At 35.8% G+C, this 20,753-nt stretch overlaps 1 protein-coding gene across 1 annotated transcript in view; it reads left to right on the forward strand.

Annotated features, from left to right (window-relative positions):
* The window catches only part of CAND1 (cullin associated and neddylation dissociated 1), a 52,434-nt gene extending 32,795 nt beyond the window's left edge, over positions 1–19,639 (forward strand). Inside the window, exons 7-15 of the mRNA XM_051846406.3 lie at positions 2,584–2,729; positions 6,768–7,060; positions 9,005–9,146; positions 9,487–10,980; positions 11,736–11,831; positions 14,204–14,373; positions 14,460–14,624; positions 16,630–16,737; positions 17,619–19,639. Coding sequence (XP_051702366.1) covers positions 2,584–2,729; positions 6,768–7,060; positions 9,005–9,146; positions 9,487–10,980; positions 11,736–11,831; positions 14,204–14,373; positions 14,460–14,624; positions 16,630–16,737; positions 17,619–17,843 — 2,839 coding nt within the window. The 3' untranslated portion in view covers positions 17,844–19,639. The remainder of the gene's footprint in view (positions 1–2,583; positions 2,730–6,767; positions 7,061–9,004; positions 9,147–9,486; positions 10,981–11,735; positions 11,832–14,203; positions 14,374–14,459; positions 14,625–16,629; positions 16,738–17,618) is intronic.
* The last annotated feature ends 1,114 nt before the right edge of the window (positions 19,640–20,753 follow it).

The following is a 20,753-nucleotide window of genomic DNA, read 5'->3' on the forward strand; positions in this document are numbered from 1 at the left end:
TAAAAATAGGTTAGGTGTATGAAGATAAATGGCTTTTTGTATTTCTGATGTCTTAATTATATATAGTGAATTTCATGTCTTTTCAATAGTGTTTTAGGTTTCTTATGTACCTTTTGCTAGGACAATGATTCTCCATTTAGAAACCTGGACCTATATTAATTGTTAAAGTGAACATATAGTTAGGAATAAGTATTAAAATTATATAAAAATTATATAAATAGGATCAAGTGTCTGGTAATAATAATAGAATTAAAAGGCAGAGAATGTTCCAATACGGGAAGCAGTCCACACAGCAGACTCAAAGAATGACAGTCACTTTAAGTAACAGTGTGACCTCAGAATCAGACCTTAAGGCTTCCTGGTCTGGTTGAAAAGCCTGTGAAGCATCTCAGGCATAGAAAGCCAACATACTGTGGCCAAAAAAAAAATGTTCTACATGAAGGATCTCTGTGAGTGAGACCCCAGCCCCAGTGTAAAGAAGTGGCCATCAAAGAAGGATGTTCTTTCCTTTAAATGGATGAGAGAACTACCACCTTGCTTATGGTCTTGTCCAAATACTGATGGAGTTTGTGGATTCAAAAGGCTTCCATAGCCGAGGCAGCTCATGCCAAGAGCCTTGGGTGGTCACTGACATAATACATAAGAGTGTTAATTTAACAATTAACAAGAGGAGTTACTGTGCACTAACTCCTCAAGCAAGACCTCTATCCTCAATGAGTTTTATTATGAAAGTTAACTATAAAACTAGTTCTCAAATAGTTAGTGTGTGTGTGCAAATAGTTGAAGTCTTTACTTAGTATACAGTTGGTCTTAAGTGTACAAAGTTAATTGAAAATGAATCAATGGAGAATGGGACAGGGAAGGGGAGAGGGAGGAGGAGGAGAGGTGGGAGTGTGGATGGGCAGCTATGGTGGGAAGAATCACTGTGTGCCTCAAATTGTTTTTATGAAATTTGTATTCCTTAAAAAATTTAAAAAAATACAAGAAAAAGAAGAAAAAAGAAACTTGGATCTAATGAATTTTTTTTAAAGTTAATAAGACTTGTGCATATATGGGGGTACTTGAAAAATTTTGAAATCCATGCATAAAAGGAGTCTTCAACAAGTTCATGGAAAGTATATGTTATGAAAAAAATCATTGCATGAATTTCAAATTTTTTTGCATCAAAATAAACTTAATTTCATTTTCTCATAACTTTTTTGAAATAATCTTATATGTACTAAAAGGCAATATAGGTTTTGAGTATCAGATTTTTTTTTTTTTTTTTTTTTTGCCTTTGGCTAGTGTAGTAAGTCTCAAGTGTCTTGAGACTTCACTGGTGTTATATACAGTTATCCCTTACAACTCATCGTTCTGAGAAGCAGATTTATAATGTCAATTTTTTTTAAATGAGCATCTTTTAATTCCATTTTCTACAAACCTGTTTTTTAATTTTTTAAAAGATTTTTATTTTTATTTGAAAGAGTAACAGAGCAAAATCTTCCATCCGCTAGTTTACTCCCCAAGTGTTCTCAACAGCCACAGCTGGGCCAGTATGAAGCCAGGAGTCAGGAGTTTTCTTTTGGGTCTCCCATGTGGGTGCAGGAGCCCAAGCACTTGGGCCATCCTCCGCTGCTTTCCCAGCCACATTATCAGGGAGCTGGATCAGAAGTGGAGAAGCTGGGACTTGACCAGCATCCATATGGGATGCTAGCACTGTAGGTGGGAGCTTAACCCGCCGCACCACAGTGCTGGCCCCCATTAGAGTGTCAATTTTTTTTTTTGGACAGGCAGAGTTAAGACAGAGAGAGAAAGAGAGAGAGAGAAAGGTCTTCCTTTTTCTGTTGGTTCACCCCCCAAATGGCCTTCACGGCCAGCGCGCTGCGCTGACCTGAAGCCAGGAGTCAGGTGCTTCCTCCTGGTCTCCCATGCGGGTGCAGGGCCCAAGGACTTGGGCCATTCTCCACTGCCCGGGCCACAGCAGAGAGCTGGACTGGAAGAGGAGCAACTGAGACAGAATCCGGCGCCCCAACGGGGACTAGAACCCGGTGTGCCAGCGCCTCAGGTGGAGGATTAGTCAAATGAGCCGCGGCACTAGCCAATAGTGTCAATTTTTTAAAAGCAGAAATTGTGTGATTCATTTTTATCCTTCTAACTGAAAAAAAATTTTTTCCTTTATTGGCTCAGTGAACATTCATCTGTTCTGTCCTCTCAATGTATATTTTGAAGACCAAGCCTAAAGAAATGGACACTGCCATTTTTACAAATAATCCTAGTTGCTGAAGAGTACATTTGTTTGAACTTGATCTTGTAGTAATACCTTGGGAAGATAAAAACATATACCGATTTCTGTCTGTACCATCCCACATTAACCATAACAGGTACAATGTGGTGGGGTGGGGAGTTTTTTTAAGATTGATTTAAGAAATGTAATATGATAGGTTAACCTTGTAAAACATGAAGTCCCTGATAAAGTTGAATAGGTCATTGTTATTAAATAGGATGGGGACTGTTCCCTATGTTATAACTGATAAATGAAGAAAAATGTGGTCAATTTGAATCAAGGAGAAAAAAATTCAAAGCAGCTTTTGTTTTTGTCTTCAGATGTCCTAAGGAAGTATATCCTCATGTTTCTACCATTATAAATATTTGTCTTAAATATCTTACCTATGATCCAAATTATAATTATGATGATGAAGATGAAGATGAAAACGCTATGGATGCTGATGGTGGTGATGATGATGATCAAGGTATTTCAAGTTAAATAGAAGGAACCCATTAAATTTTCATGAAAGTATTATAAATGGAGATGTTTCTTACCATTCTTATCTCAAATTCTCATTTTTTAATTAATAATAATAGAAAGGAAAATAACCTTTAACAGTTGACCATATCAAATTGATTGTTAGGGAAGTGTCCAATACATTGAGCTGATAGTGAGGCAGCACATTCAAAATGTCTAGAAAATCAGCAGTTAATGCTATTTTTTTTTTTTTTTTTTTTTTTTTTTTTTATTTTTGACAGGCAGAGTGGACAGTGAGAGAGACAGACAGAGAGAAAGGTCTTCCTTTGCCGTTGGTTCACCCTCCAATGGCCGCCGCGGCCGGCGCGCTGCGGCCGGCGCACCGCGCTGATCCGATGGCAGGAGCCAGGAGCCAGGTGCTTTTCCTGGTCTCCCATGGGGTGCAGGGCCCAAGCACCTGGGCCATCCTCCACTGCACTCCCTGGCCACAGCAGAGGGCTGGCCTGGAAGAAGGGCAACCGGGACAGAATCCGGCGCCCCGACCGGGACTAGAACCCGGTGTGCCGGCGCCGCTAGGCAGAGGATTAGCCTAGTGAGCCGCGGCGCCGGCCCAGTTAATGCTATTTTGGTAATAAGTTTTCCAAATTTTATTTTTTAATACAGAAAAAATATTACGAATCCTTTTCTTTTGACTAGCAACTATATATAAATTTTGTTCTTTAGTATTTAAAAAGGTTTTTAAAAAATTAATATGTTGATATACATTCTCATAGCAGTTTGGTTGATTTTTGAAAGAGTAATTAGTTTCCTTATACATAAGCTTAGTTATTCATAAAACATCCTAAGTATTGTTCTTTTTAACTTTTCTGAATAACTTAAATATTTCTGCCTCTTTTTTAAAAACCAACATTTTATTTTTATTTATTTGAAAGGCAGAATGACAGAAGAGATAGGGCCAGGGCTGGGCCATGCTGAGGTCAGAAGCCTAGAACTCCATCCTGGTCTCCCATGTAAATGGCAGGGACCTAAGAACTTGGACCACCCTCAGCTGCCTTCCCAGAATCACTAGCAAGAAGCTAGATGAGAAACAGAGAAACTGGCACCCCTATATGGGATGCTAACATTGGAGGCAACAGCTTGACCCACAGTGCCCTAACACTGGCCTCTTATAAATATTTCTGAGGCTCCTAAGATTGATGTTGTTGACACTGTGATTTGTGTTTACTCTGGGAAAGAATGCATGGTTAGTTGTTTTCTTTTTGTATTGGAAGAATCATAATAGAGATATTTAAATGGATAAATTGTAAACTATATGAGTTGTGGGTATCTTTTTATTTTTTTTTAAAGATTTTATGTATTTATTTGAAAATCAGAATAACAGAGAGAGAAAGAGAAAGAGAGAGAGATCTTCTATCCACTGGTTCACTCCCCAAATGGCCACAACAGCCAGGGTTGGGCCAGGCAGAAGCCAGGAGCCAGGAGCTTCATCTGGGTCTCCCATGTGGGCACAGGCGCCCAAGTACTTGGGCCATCTTCTACTGCTCCCCACATGCAATGGCAGGGAGCTGGATGGGAAACAGAGAGCCAGGACTTGAACCGGCACCCATGTGGGATGCTAGAGTTGCAGATGGTGTCTTAACCTGCTATGCCATAGCACCAGCCCCTATTCTTTTATTTTTGATAATACTTTTAGTGTGATTCTTTAAATATATTTATGTAATTTATGTACAGATTTTCCTGCAAAGTCTTTAATTTCACCCATCCTTTTAAAAACTACTACAAAAATCTTCTCTTCATCCTGTATACTTTTAGCCAAATTTCTTTCTGGTACAGTAGAACAATGCTATTCAGTTCCTTTCTTCCCCTTCTATTTTAAAGCCACTCCTCCAGTAATGGACAGGGTTACAAATTACTGCAAATGTTGACTCATTCAGTGCCTGCAACACTTCTTTTTTAGCTTCCAGGATACCACACTTGCCTGATTTTAACCCTGTCGTTGTGATTACTGCTTCTTGGCCTTCCTTGCTGATTCTTCATGTATGTGACCACTGGGCTCAGTCCTTGGACTTATTCTATTACACCCTTAGTTTTCTTGATCTCATGTTTTTCTGCTTTAATTGCAGTATACTAACAACCCAGATTTAGTGTTTCATTAGCCTTTTAAAGCCATCTCTGAATAGCATCTCCAATCTTTGTTTCTCAGGCCAAAAGTCCCTTCCACCCCAAGGATTCTCCCCTTACTTCGAGGGTTATTTTCTTTATCATACTTAATCACTTTCTGACCTGTTGTATTTGATAACTGCTGGAACATAAGCTTTGTGAAGGCTAGAAATTTTTATCTCTTGATTTGCTCCTTTATTCCAGTGCCTAGGACAATGCCTGACACACAGTAGTTGCTCAATAAATGTATTCTATTAATGAAGGGGAACTTTAGCTTATGCTTTGAATATCTGTTGAAGAAAGCACTAGCAATCAATACTTCAGGTTTTAAATGTTGGTGTTTAGTGTGCTAAAACCAGTCCCTTCAACTGTTTTATGAGTTATGTGAATTAAAATAATAAAATAATGTAATTTCACTGATTAGGACATTTGTTAATTTTTTAATAACCTTATTTTCAATAAAGCATATTTCTGGGAGGCAGTTTGTATAGTGTGTTAACCTGGGGAAAACTTCATTCATTTGTTTTATTTTGTTCTTTTCCTTTTTTTCTTCATTTCTATTTGAATTGAGAGGGAGATATACAGACAGAAAGATCTTCCATCCACTGTTTCACTCCCCAGATACCCCCAACAACCAAGGCTGGGCCAGACCATAATCAGAAACCCAAAACTCTATCTTGGTCTTCCACATGGGTGCAGGGACTCAACTCCAGCTCTGTATTTGTTTTCTTGTATTTTTTTTTCTTGTATTGTTTTTTTTTGTATTCCTTTTCTTTTTTGGTAATGCCTTTTAATTTTTATTTAAATATTTATTGGTAAATGAATCAAATGCCTTATGATTAGGCTTTGGTTGTTTTTTTTCCCCCTCTAAAATATGCTAATATGAATGAAATTAAGTGAGCCTATTTAGGATCTTTTAAGACCTGGCTGGGTACATTTAGTGTTTTTTAAACTAATGGGAATATAAGTCAGTAAAGATCAATCATCCAGGGGCTATAGTCTTAGCTAAGAATAATAAAATTGTTATGTAATTTTACACTGTTGTAAGAACTAATTTTTTTTTCACTTTTCTGATTTTGTACTACTCAGCTGATCCAGCTTGATGGTGTTAGCAGGAAATAATTTTTAGAGATTACATACACACACAAATAGCACACAACTTACCTGTCAAGTATACATAATTAAGATATAATTCTTACTGCTTGTGCTTGGAATATTCAAGGTTTACCATTAGGAGTTTGGAGAAAATGGTACTCTTTTAAGTAGGCAGCATTTTCTGGTTAGAAAGTATTTACGACAGAACTGTGAAAGGTAGACTATGCATATTTGTTCCAAATAGCCCATTAGTAAACCTTACCACAAAGCCAATGTCAAGAGTCTATCTGCCCCCAGAAAATTAGGTCTCCAGCATGTCCTGGGATTGGTACCCATTCTCATCACACAATCCATAACTACAAATCCATTTCACAGTTTATCTTATAAACTCCTCCACCATTTGTTTGATTTTTCTGTAGGGTTAAGTAAGTCCTTTGAATTTTGTTTCAAAGGCTGAAAAATTTATGATTTTATGAATATTTATATTCCAAATGTATTTAATGTATCAATTTTAAAGGGTTATAAGTAAGTAACAATTCATTACCCACAATAAAAGGGAAAATGCTTAACAAATTAAAACCATAGACATGCTCATTTTTCTTTAGGGGTTAATTTATGTACAAATTTATGTAAGTAAGAAGCTCTACATTTGTTTAGGTTCTAGCTCTTTTTAAGCTTAACTATTACTATATATGTTAGTGAAAAGATTAGAATAACAGTTCACCTTCTGTATTAAATAATATACTTTTCTTATCATTAATAGCCTGTTCACATTAAAACTTCCCTTTAGGGAGTGATGATGAATACAGTGACGATGATGACATGAGTTGGAAAGTGAGACGTGCAGCTGCTAAGTGCTTGGATGCTGTAGTTAGCACAAGGCATGAAATGCTTCCAGAATTCTACAAGACCGTCTCTCCTGCACTGATATCCAGATTTAAAGAGCGTGAAGAAAACGTGAAGGCAGATGTTTTTCATGCATACCTTTCTCTTTTGAAGCAAACTCGTCCTGTGCAAAGTTGGCTGTGTGACCCTGATGCAATGGAACAGGGAGAAACACCTTTAACAATGCTTCAGAGTCAGGTTGGTTTAGACATGGTTTCAAAAGTTGTGATGGTCAATGTGATCTTTTTAAAATTTTTAGATAAATCTTCAGAAAATCCTGGTGTATGGTTGTATAGTAAATATATTTTATCAGAAGTATTTTTTGATTGATACACAATATTAAATGATTTAAGATCCAGCAAATTTTAATGTTTGTCTTTAATAATGGAGAAGTCTTCAAACTGTAGAATCAGACTAGTTGTGTTCACATATCAAGCTTCACTCCTAATTTGGCTGTTATTTTGGTGGATTACTTAGTTATTTCATTAAAGCTCATTCTTATTTGTAATTAGAGTTTACTTAGCAGTATCCATCAAGGATAGGTTTTAGTATAGTACCTACTGTTTACTAAGTGCCTAATATATGTGAGCTCTTACTAATAAAATCATATTTTTTCACTTGAGGGCATTTTTTTCCTAAGATCATAAACATCAGAGCTATGTAGCTCCCATTTATTAAATATTCAGTACATACTAGTAATTTTTTCTATCCTGTATGTAATTCCTATAGCAGCCTTATTGAGTACATAAATAGTATGCCCATTTTGATATATTACCAAAGAAAGTTTCTTTTTTTTATTTTTTTAAAGATTTATTTATTTATTTGAAAGAGTTACACAGAGAGAGGAGAGGCAGAGAGAGAGAGGTCTTCCATCTGATGGTTCACTCCCCAGATGGCCACAACGGCCGGAGCTGCGCCAGTCCGAAGCCAGGAGCTTCTTCCGGGTCTCCCAAGAGGGTGCAGGGGCCCAAGGACTTGGGCCATCTTCTACTGCTTTCCCAGGCCATAGCAGAGAGCTGGATTGGAAGAGGAACAGCTGGGACTAGAACTGGCGCCCATATGGGATGCCGGCGCTTCAGGCCAGGGCATTAACCTGCTGCGCCACAGCGCCGGTCCCCAAACAAAGTTTCAAAAGGGATTAAAGCAAAGGAGAGGTGTTCCTATACCATATTATCTTATTTTGAAATAGTGTAAATAAATAAATTTTTGGTGACTTTTTCATAAAGATGAACATTGAAGAAGTCAGGTATTGCTTGGTTGAATCACCAGGAATTCTAATAATACTTTGGGAAATTAGATAATTTATTTTGTCTCTAGTTCACAAGTCATTGTCCAGTTATATGTATCTATACAGTGGTGTTTTTAGAGGGATTTTTACTGTTGTGTGTATACTTTTGGCCTTTCTTGTTTTGTTTGCTTTTAATTTCTGCTTGCTTTGCTCTTGAGGAAATTAGAAGCTCTTTTTATTGCCCAATATCCATCTGTAAGATTTGTCAGTAGACACCCTTTTAAATTTTACTAACAAAACATTAGAAAGTTTAGAGCAAGTGTTTTTGAATCATACGCCCGCTGTTGATAGCTATATTTTAAGCGAGATTGCTTTCATTTCACCAACAAACTGGAAGCCAAAAAAAGATCCTATTCAATGCTTGTTTTTCTATAATATGCCTTATTTCCTTTGGTGCTTATCTGTTTACTTTCTGTTCAGAATAACATCATGCTCCCAAGTTTTTGGTTCAAAGATATGTTACTATTTGATTTTTTTAGTGTACTTTGTATTTTATAATTAAAGTGAATAAAGAAAAACTAATTTGTTGCTGTGTGGAAAACTGATAGCTTTTCTTTAATTTAACATTATCAAACAAATATATGAGAATGTACAACACATATATCAGACATAGTTGCAAGAGAATATATTTAATGCAACAAACTTCTTATATGTGAAATTAATTGTTATATATAATACATGAACAAACTTAGTTTGTATTCAGCAATCTTAATCATGTTCACAATAGCTAACAGAAAAAGATGTAACAAAAAAAAGATGAATTCCTCCCTTTCTGTCATTCAGTATAATTCATGTTAAGTGTATTGAGGAAGTAACCAGGTCTCGACCAGCTTATGAGTATGTTATAATTTCAGGTTCCCAACATTGTGAAAGCTCTGCATAAGCAGATGAAAGAAAAAAGTGTGAAGACACGACAGTGTTGTTTTAACATGTTAACTGAACTGGTAAATGTGTTACCTGGGGCTCTAACACAACACATTCCTGTACTTGTACCAGGTATGAAAGAAGCAGTAAATTTCTTTCGGGACTTAAAAGGCCTTTTAATAAGACTTAGATAACTTTCAATTATTATTTCCTTTCAAAAGGAAATTTATGACTGCTTAATTTGCACATTCAACTAATGTGTTTATCTGTCTTGAGCACCCTATAGGTAGAAATTTGGAAGTTAAAAATTCAGTGTCTTACCTCAAAATCATTGGCCTTAATATTTATTATAGATGATGGAATTTCTATTGGTTTTAAGACAATGTGTATTTGGGGGGTCAGTTTTTAATTTTGTCTTCTTTAAACTGAAGAAATGATTAGATTTTTGTTGGCTTTTTTTTTTTTTTTTTAGGGATCATTTTCTCACTGAATGATAAATCGAGCTCATCGAATTTGAAGATTGATGCTTTGTCATGTCTATATGTAATTCTCTGTAACCACTCTCCTCAAGTCTTCCATCCTCACGTTCAGGCTTTGGTCCCTCCTGTGGTGGCATGTGTTGGAGACCCATTTTACAAGATTACATCTGAAGCACTTCTTGTTACTCAACAACTTGTCAAAGTAATCCGTCCATTAGATCAGCCTTCCTCGTTTGATGCAACTCCTTACATCAAAGATCTATTTACCTGTACTATTAAGAGGTTAAAAGCAGCTGACATTGATCAGGAAGTCAAGGAAAGGGCTATTTCCTGTATGGGACAAATTATTTGCAACCTTGGAGACAATTTGGGTTCTGACTTGCCTAATACACTTCAGATTTTCTTGGAGAGACTGAAAAATGAAATTACCCGTTTAACTACAGTGAAAGCATTGACACTGATTGCTGGGTCACCATTAAAGATAGATTTGAGGCCTGTCCTGGGAGAAGGGGTTCCTATCCTTGCTTCATTTCTCAGGAAAAACCAGAGAGCTTTGAAACTGGGTACGCTTTCTGCCCTAGATATTCTAATTAAAAACTATAGTGACAGCTTGACAGCTGCCATGATTGATGCAGTTCTGGATGAGCTCCCACCTCTTATCAGCGAAAGTGATATGCATGTTTCACAGATGGCTATCAGTTTCCTTACTACCCTGGCAAAAGTATATCCCTCCTCCCTTTCAAAGATAAGTGGATCCATTCTCAATGAACTTATTGGACTTGTGAGATCACCCTTATTGCAGGGGGGAGCTCTTAGTGCCATGCTAGACTTTTTCCAAGCTCTGGTTGTCACTGGAACAAATAATCTAGGATACATGGATTTGTTGCGCATGCTAACTGGTCCAGTTTACTCTCAGAGCACAGCTCTTACTCATAAGCAGTCTTACTATTCCATTGCCAAATGTGTAGCTGCCCTTACTCGAGCATGCCCTAAAGAAGGACCAGCAGTAGTAGGTCAGTTCATTCAAGATGTGAAGAACTCAAGATCTACGGATTCAATTCGTCTCTTAGCTCTGCTTTCTTTAGGAGAAGTTGGGCATCATATTGACTTAAGTGGGCAGTTGGAACTAAAATCTGTAATATTAGAAGCCTTCTCATCTCCTAGTGAAGAAGTGAAATCAGCTGCATCGTATGCATTAGGCAGCATTAGTGTGGGCAACCTTCCTGAGTATCTGCCATTTGTCTTGCAAGAAATAACCAGTCAACCCAAAAGGCAGTATCTTCTGCTTCATTCCTTGAAGGAAATTATTAGCTCTGCATCAGTGGTGGGCCTGAAACCATATGTTGAAAACATATGGGCCTTATTACTAAAGCACTGTGAGTGTGCAGAGGAAGGAACCAGAAATGTTGTTGCTGAGTGTCTAGGAAAACTCACTCTAATTGATCCAGAAACTCTGCTTCCACGCCTTAAAGGGTATTTGATATCAGGTGGGTATCTAGATTTTCTTTAAAATTTTGTATTGACATTTGAATGCCTCAGAAGATGCTTAATGAGGAATTTAAGCCATGCTTTTATATTTTCTTAAATGTAAAACCAAGTATATGAGGAAAAAGTAACGCCTTGTGTTATAATGTGGAACTTCATTCAAATGATTTTGTTTTTTGGATAGAGTGAATAGTTAATGGGTGAATAAATTCTCTAGTTAATGTTACTATTTTGTCTTGAAACATGAAAAAGAGATCGCCCATGAATTAATACAATTTAAAGAGTTTGCCTAGTACTAATTATAATATTAAAATTGGTGAAAATACTTTAGTTCAGATGGAAGATTGTAGAAGTTTCCATTTTACCAGTGTCAATCCCAGTAGAATGAGTGTAAGGTAGTAATAGCCATTCATTCTTAGAAATTGCTTTCTTAATAAAACCAAACTTAAGGTTTTGTAAGCTATTTATGGATTTAACCAGTTCCCTTTTGTGAGGGCTAGATCCTCCACTGCCACTCCCCCAAGTCCCCTCCTTCCCAGAAGAAGCTGTTTCTTTTGAATTCCAGTGGGATTAGTTTTCTTAAGGTGAGTAAACTTTGCTTCTTTAGTATCCTGAGAAAATTAAGAAATACCCTTCTTACTCAAAGAGAATTTTAATGAATTGAAAACACTGATACTAATGTGAAATGGTTTGAAAATGATGCCTGTTGATTTAGATGGACTACATAACAATAGACTTACGATTTATTTTTAATTAGGCTCTTCATATGCTCGAAGCTCAGTGGTTACAGCTGTTAAATTTACTATTTCTGATCACCCTCAACCTATTGATCCACTATTAAAGAACTGCATAGGTAAGTAGAAACAATCACATTGATTATTTGGGGGGAAGTTAGATTTAATCAAGAAAATTAATTTCAACAATTGAAAATATCACTAAGGAATTCAGATGCTTATAAGGTTAATTGCTTCATTAAAAAATATTGATAATGTGTGATCACATTACAACATTAGAAAATTGCATTTGCTTATATTAGTTTGAAATTGTTACAAGATGATTTTGCAAATAACTAGAGTTAGTAAATCTATCAGAATGTCTTTAAAGTCAATTGCATTTTTGTACTCATGTTTTTGGGGATGACTTAAGGTTTCTGAATAAAGCAGAGTGATAATTAGATTTGTCTGTCCAGTCAAAAGTTTCCTCTCAGATGTAAATGAATCTAACTTGAGATGTTAGGGCCCCAATTTTTAATTCTTCTTGTAACCCTCCAACTCCCAAGGGGATCTGTGAAGACTTCAACATGAAAGGTAGAAGTAACCTGAGAATAAAAATGTTGAGTAGAGCTAATTATCTGAAAAACAAAGAGAAAATACTCAAGAAAAACTAGTGCCATATCTGTTTTCTATAGAGACAGCAATTAGTTTTAGGGATTGTTTATGCTTTTATAACTTTTTTATGTTTTATTGTTTGCATCCTTGATTTTCCTAGAGCTGGTAGTAGCCAAAAACTTCAGAACTCAGTGTAGTGTTTTCTTCAGGGTAGAAGAGTGAAAATATGAACCCCAGGGTCAGGGCAATGGGGGCGGCTGGGGATAGAGCTTACGGCAAAGAAATTGTAGCTTCATGCCATTCTGCATTGTGTCAGAGAGGGAACAGTTTTTTTTTAATTGGAACTATAGAAAGGGGTTGCTCTTGCTAAGACCTAGAAATAATTTAACTGAACTATAAGATTCTTGCCTCCATTTCTTTACGATTTTTTACTTTGATATGTTTATTTACATTTTCATATTGTATAAGATAGGACAGAGGAACAGTCCTTTGCCATATTAAGTGGCATCTTTTCAAGTTGACAACAGCAAGTTGGTATAGTTGCATCATTGGTTAACTTATTTGATTAGGAAGTTATCTTTCTAATTGAATTAGCATTTAGTTCTATAGTTTCATATTTGAACCACTAGGGAGCTTTTTACTATTTGAACTTCCTAGACCAAGGAATTTCAGACCTCTCATCTTAGTCCTTGGCACCATTTCATGTGATAATAACAGTATTTTTTAAATGCTCTCCTCAGAGTAAAAACATACTGTATCATTATTCTTCTAATCTTCCATTTTAGTAATTCTGTGAAAAGGGGTGTGGAAGTCTAATCTGAACATTTAAATTATTTTTGAAATCATACTACCTCCTGAACTTTTTCCCCCAGTAATCAGTGCTGGAACTAACTTTCCTGGGTTTCAACATTGAGTTTTACCTATCTATAGTATAGTGTTTCAAATCTCTTTTTCCTCTCATTTTTTTCAAATTACTGTTTTTTTAACCTGCCACTCAGATCTTCTGTCACATCTCCTTCATTTTCCTGTGTATGCTAAAAGATTGCTCAGGATAGAGCTGAGGTGATATAATAATGTATGTTAGATGTGCATACTTAGTATGTGCTAGACAGTGTTTAACAATATGCATACTCTGAAATATGACACCAATTTTATTGACTGGGAAACAGAGACTCTTGCCTAAAGTATCTTGCCCAAAATCATATTTTATCAAATGAAGTGGTTTGAATCATCCTTTTATATTACTCCAAAGGTTATTTGCATTATAATTCATTCTCCACATTTGCAAGAACAAACAGGCTTAGATCTGTTTTTAAAATAGCTAGATGCCTTCTTGGGCTTTTGCCCTATTTTAGGTTTTAGTTTCCCTTTATATTATTATTATACTGGTATAAACTCATGTATTTCTTACTGAAGATAGAAATAAAATAGGGCTTTTGGAGGCAAGTTTCTCCTTATCATTTGATGAATTGTATGCATGTTTACAGTATTCCATCTTTATTAAACACCTTATTTTTTTTTTAACTTGGTGAAAAAAATTTTGTTGTTTAGTGAACTCTAAGGAGAATCATGCAAGTTGTTTGATTTTTTGGCTGCTGACTATCATTTCTTTATGCAACCCACTTCCTTTTAGAGTATCTATAAAAGTAATATTGGAGAACTTTATGGACTACGCTTCCACATCCATAGGTGCTAACAGTGGCTGTCAATTGAAAACTTGCTGAGCTTCACAAGTGATAGTTCTCTGCTTCCAGAAGAAACTTTATGATTCACTTATTGTCCGTTTCTTTCATGACCTTCTTGAAGAAACAATAGCTACAGCAATATAGCCAATTTAGAAAAAAATATAGTTTAAGCCTACTATAACTGTGTGTCACATTTTTTTGTCATTTTTCAGGTGATTTCCTCAAAACATTGGAAGATCCAGATTTGAATGTACGAAGAGTAGCCTTGGTCACATTCAATTCAGCAGCACATAACAAGCCATCATTAATAAGGGATCTTTTGGATACTGTTCTTCCACATCTTTACAATGAAACAAAAGTTAGAAAGGAGCTTATAAGAGAGGTGTGGTAAATTTCAGTTTATTCTAAGCTTGTCAAATTTTGCTATTTATGTATCAAATATCTACCCATTCGTTTTTGTTTTAACAGGTAGAAATGGGTCCATTTAAACATACAGTTGATGATGGTCTGGATATTAGAAAGGCAGCTTTTGAGTGTATGTACACACTTCTAGACAGTTGTCTTGATAGACTAGATATCTTTGAATTTCTAAATCATGTTGAAGATGGTTTGAAGGATCATTATGACATTAAGGTAAGATGTTCCTGCTTTATGGAATGTTTTGGAAGACTGCCATCTTTAGTCCTTGTAGTTTGCTTATATGTATAAGTGAGAAAGATTGTCAGAATTTTAGTAACTGTATTATAAGCTATAGTATTCAAGTAGTAATGAGTTAGTATAACATCTTTTGACCTACATTGAGAAATCTAGAACCCTTTGCATTTGAAAAGAAAGTGGAAGTGGACACAAAACTTGTATGAAATGCTCTGTGCTAGGTTGCCTAGTGAATCATCGCTACCTAGAATCTTTTCCCGCAAAAGAAGGGTCCAGATAGATTTTATAAGCTGAGTATAAATCTGTGATCTTTTTTGCCTTTTCTGATTTTGGATTGTAGTTGCTACGCATGGAGAGTTTACAGAGTTTCTCAGTCTTGTCATGTTTAATTCTCTTGGGCTGTGATAATTCTATTATTTCCCTGAATGAATAATTTTTGTTTTCTAGTATAAGATACTGCATTTAATGTTCTTCTGCACAAAGTAATCTGTATAGAAACAACTAGAGAGATAGCTCATTTTTCTTGGGTTTAAGCCATTAATTTTGCTGATCGCTATTTGTTTTCTTATTTGCTCGTCTCCATCTTAAATCAGTAAAAGGATTTGGAAGATATGAATTAAATGCATTGTCTTTTTCATCTAGTCTTTTATGCAAGACAAAGTGTTATATGAACAGGAATTCAGCTGTACTAAGAAGAATCAACTTTGGTGTGTTTGAATGTAGTATGTAGTAACTTGATCCTCCCAGAATTCAATGAAGAGAGCTCCACACTAAAATAATAGGATATGTCTATTTAGTTCTATAAGTTATATTCCAAGATAAGCAGTTGGTGTTACCGGGTTATAAATGGATTAATCTCAATAACCAATTTTCCCCCCAGAAAGTCAGTTAAGATGGTAGAAACTTACTATAAAGCTTTTTTTCTAGTTAGACATTTTTCTGGTTCAGTGATTATTCAATTCTGGTACACATGAGCTTTTTATTGATTTTTAACTTACTTTGTTAAAGATTTATTTGTTTATTGAAAGTCAGAGCTACAGTGAAAAGATGTCTTCTGTCTGCTGGTTCACTTTCCAAACTGCTGCAGTGGCTAGTGTTGGGCAAGGCCAAATCTAAAAGCCAGGAGCTTTATCCAGGTCTCCCACATGGGTGCAGGGGCCCAAGCATATGGGCCATCTTCCCCTGCTTTTTCCAAGCACATTATCAGGGTGCTGGATTGCAAGTAGAGCAGTAGGGACACAAACCGGCATCCATATGGGATGCTAATGTTGCAGGTGGCAGTTTTACCCACTATGCCACATGCCCATCCCCACATGAACTTTTTTAAAAATACAGAATCTATGGCCCTATCCTGACAGGTTAAGTAAAACTCTGAGAATGGGGTTGATAAAAATTTTTTTTTTTTTTTTTTTTTTTTAAGATTTTGTTTATTTGAGAGGGAGAGACAGAGAGGTCTTCCATTTGCTGGTTCACTCCCCAGATGGCTGCAACAGCCGGAGCTGCGCTGATCTGAAGCCAGGAGTCAGGAGCTTCTTCCGGGTCTCCCATGTTGGTTCTGGGGCCCAATCACTTGGGCCATCTTCTACTGCTTTTCCAGGGCATAGCAGAGAGATAGAGCAGAAGAGGAGCAGCCGTGACTAAACCCGGTGTCCGTATGGGGTGCTGGTGCCACAGGCAGAGAATTAATCTACTGCACTTCAGCATCGGCCCATGAATGGGTGTATTTCTAAAGCCCACTAGGTGATTTTGAAGTATAGCCCAGACTGAAAATCCCTTTTCTAGATTTGCATTCTAGGACCACATTATAGGGGAGTCTCTCTATAGCACTTAGCTCAAATAAGGTTTGAAACTTATCTATGTGGTTTCGAATGGGAGATTTCATTAAAATGCAGCTCTATTTTCCATGCTAGTCTTTTTCCTTTTGAAAGGAATTTGGTGTTTTTGTCTGTAGAAAATAAGGTCATTTTTTTTCTTGTTCTAACAGATGCTAACATTTTTGATGTTGGTGAGGCTCTCCACCCTTTGTCCAAGTGCAGTACTACAGAGGTTGGACCGACTTGTTGAGCCATTACGTGCCACTTGTACAACTAAGGTAATCACTGATTGCTTTTGAGTTAGGCCACACTTGTAGTCAGGATTCTAGCTTATTGTGTTCTCTAGTTTTCCAAATCTAGTCCTACCAGTACCATGTGTAGCTGTCGATTTAAAAAAGTTAACTTACTGAATGAGGATGTTTTATAAAAAACCTATCACTGTTACATGCATTCTTAAAAGTTTTTGTTTCACTCTAACAGTGTGATATATGTTTGGAAGTAATGCTGTAGTATAAAATGTGAACCACAAAAGAGGAAGTTTTAAAACCTTGGTTAGGGAGGGAAGCGTAGAAGGCTTTATGTGAGAATGATGAACCTTGAAAAATCAATAGTTTTTTTAGACCAAGAAGGTGAAAAGGGGATTTTTACATCAAAGTAGCTACCTGAATAAAGGCATGGATGTGTTATTAGATGGTGTGCTGAATAAATATGGGCACTAGAGGATTAGTTTCTTGGTGGAGGCCAAAGGCTGACTCGGTGTGCAGGTAAGACTGTAGGTCCCACTCTGTTCATTTCAACCATATAGGTCTGGATTCTGCCTTTTGGACAGGGCTTTGTGTAAAATATTCCTTTAAAAGAAGAGGAGGTAGCTGTTGCTTTTGGAAACAGTTGTGCTTAGAATAGATGGGGCTGGGGAGGGGGGGTTGTCTTCAAAAAGTGTATGGAAAGCATATAATATGAAAAAACTATACAAAGATTTCAAAAATTTTTTGTAGCCAATCTTAGATTTCACCAGTTTTTTGAAGCATCTTTTAATGTGCCTTTTGGATATATGAAAGAGAGCTTTGCTTTATTTGCCAGAAAGTCCTATGTGCTTAATTTCTGTTTATGTAAGATCTGTCTTTTATAGCATGTAATCTGAATTTACTCCATGTTACAGGTAAAGGCAAACTCAGTAAAGCAGGAATTTGAAAAGCAAGATGAATTAAAGCGATCTGCCATGAGAGCAGTAGCAGCACTGCTAACCATTCCAGAAGCAGAAAAAAGTCCACTGATGAGTGAATTCCAGTCACAGATCAGTTCTAACCCTGAGCTGGCGGCCATCTTTGAAAGTATCCAAAAAGATTCATCATCCACTAACTTGGAATCAATGGACACTAGTTAGATGTTCATTCAACACGGGGACCATTATATTTGACCACATGATGCACTGAATTGACAGGTTAATCATAAGACATGGAAAGAGAAGTGTCTAAAAGCTTCAAAATGTTCCACTTTCTTTTCCTTCATGGAGACAGTTTGGCTTTCTTCCATTGTTGTTTTTGTAGCATTTACTTCAGAAACATGTATTTCCATAATCTAGAGGTTGTAAAACCACTAATGTCTTAGTGGTTGGGGCAACGTTTAAGATGGAAACTAAAAGTTAGGATTTATGGAGTGTGGAGTTAGGGTCCAGTATCTATTTACCTTGTAATGTTTAGGATTAAAATGTTAAAATTTTGTGACCATGAATTCCTTTGTTTTATAAATTTTCTCATTTTAAAAATCAAAACTTCTGCAAGATAAAAACCATGTTTCTTTTTCTTGTATATCTTTCTGTTTCAACAGCATAAATAGATTTTTAGCTGGCAAACAAGAATATCCATGGAAGATTTGTTACATTTCAGAGGGTTTGGCAGTTTTAAAAAGATAATAAGGTATCATTTTTAAAGTATGGGGATTAACAATATCCCTGTTGCGCACACTAATTTTGCATGAGCAAGTTTACAAATATGTATTGTCTGTAAAGCCGCATGTGCAGATAATTCATAATACAAAAGTTAAAATAAGTATTAGTGCAATTTTGAGATATTTATTTTTGCACAGAAAACATATCTGAAGAGAGAGAGAGGAGTAAATTTTTGAAACTTGTTTTCTTAATGCCAGTGTGAATTTGCAGATGTTTTTAGCAAATCAAGTCACAGTAACAATTTGCCACTTTTTTTGTATTATAAATTTTCTTACACACTTTAAATTTGAATATTTAATTACTTAGTTTTTCTGAGTTACCCATTTGTGTGTGCGTGTTTCCACCTAAAAATTCTTAAAGCCAGATTTTTCTTTGATTCCCTTTGGATGTCTACATTCCTTGTCAAAGGATACTGTGTGTATGCTTTTGAATTTTATTTTTAGGAAAATTTTAAAGTTGGCTCTCACAGGTTTGTTAGCTCATGTCTTCTTTTAGTTGTGTTAGATTTTCCCTCATCTCTTGTAGTGCTAATTTACATATTGTGTTGGTAAATGTCAGCTACTTCTCCAGTTAAGGGATCTGTCCTAGGGGAACAAAGCTTTTGCAGTACCTTCTATTGTAGTTACAATTTCATTTAAGATATATTTGAGTGAGTTCATTTCACACTGTAGCCTCTTCCTTCAAATTTGTGGTGCTCCTGTAACAGTAAGAACTAACTTCCAAAATAAAAGACATCTCCTAATGCTGTGCAAATAGAGTTTACATGTTGAAGGAGGCAGTTGTTAAATCGAGCAACCTTTTTAAGCAATCAGATATTTGAAAACTGCACCCTTTATTTTTGAAACTGTGAATTAGAAATACTTTTTCTGCTGTATTACTTATCTGCTTTAACATCCAGATATGCAGTGATTTTAATTGATAACATACTGTGGTTAGCTTGATTACAAATGTTCAGATAATGCAGAAAACATTGTTACTAGTAAGGATTTTGATTAGTACATTGAGATGGAACATTACATGAAGTTGGTGCCATTTCAAAATATGGCAGGTGATAATCTTATACCATAATTTGCATAAAGCTGTAATAGAAATTTATTTTGAGATGTTAGTGTATTATGTACTATGCATTATTGTGGTATAGATGTTGTGGATATATTTAAGTTCTGATTACATGGTTTCACAATAAATTACAATACTGCAGGCTCTAGGACTGAGTAGGAGACTGACATGCATATTTTGTGTGACTGTCTCAGTTAATTGCCTAGTTAAATCCAAATACTCTTCTTGGATTGTATTTTTCTTTATTTTGTTTTTGACTTCCAAGATGCATGTTTTGAATTTTTTGTTTTGCTTCAGTCTTGCAAGCCAGCTCATTTTTCTAATACACTTATATTCTTTTAGTTCTGAAGGGGTAGATAACTTTTCATGGTTTTAAGTGTTTAGATATATATCTCCATATCAAAATGAATAATCAAATAATTGTCCAAATATAAATGCTGAGGCATGCTGATTAACGCCATACTTTTGGTGGTAGTGCGGTCCACATGCTGGAATGGAAGGAGCAAGGTATGGATGGATTCCAGACATACTCCACCCCCCATGCCACTTAATTAGTTCCCCACACAGAGGATCCTTACAACATCTTAAAGTTAGTGGTACAGTAACACTGTTGACTTTCATGAGGACATTTAGATTAGTTTAGATCTACCTAGTTTGCTTTTAAATGAAAGTTCAATATGGGGTTGAGTTTTGTTGATATGACTGGATCTAACCAGTTATTCACACATCAGTAGCACTGAATGACAATTCAAAAATATTAGTTGTATTTTATTAATGGTATCTGAAAGCCGCCTAACCATTAAGAACTAAAATTCTTAAAAGGTTAGAATATGATGACTTCATCAAATGTTTTGAGTATTTACATAATTTTTATATAACTAATTAAACAACCAATTAGTCTTTTTTTCTTTACGCTTGGGAAGAAATAATAGGGCTATATCTAACCAGTTCTAGGGAGTATTCGGATACCTTCATATCTAGCTCAGTCTCAGACATGTGATATACAAATATAGTCATGATTGAAGTTCAAAATTATAAAATATATAAAATCCTCAGCCCTTGAAGGATTGAGTTTACATGTTAATAAGTCTTTTAAGTTGTATTTGGTCACATGATAAAGTATATAGTCATCCTTAGTAATTCAGGAAACATTTGTTTGCCCACATTAATATTACTGAAAATGTAAATTGTTAAAATTAATTGCCAATCTATATAATTAGTGAATGTTTTGATATTAAAGACCTTAGAAGTTTCAGCAAGTTAAGTTTTAGATTCTAGCTCTATTTT

Source organism: Oryctolagus cuniculus, chromosome 11 (genome assembly GCF_051225735.1).
Source record: "Oryctolagus cuniculus isolate XC-2025 breed Fujian yellow rabbit chromosome 11, ASM5122573v1, whole genome shotgun sequence".
Lineage (NCBI taxonomy): Eukaryota > Metazoa > Chordata > Mammalia > Lagomorpha > Leporidae > Oryctolagus > Oryctolagus cuniculus.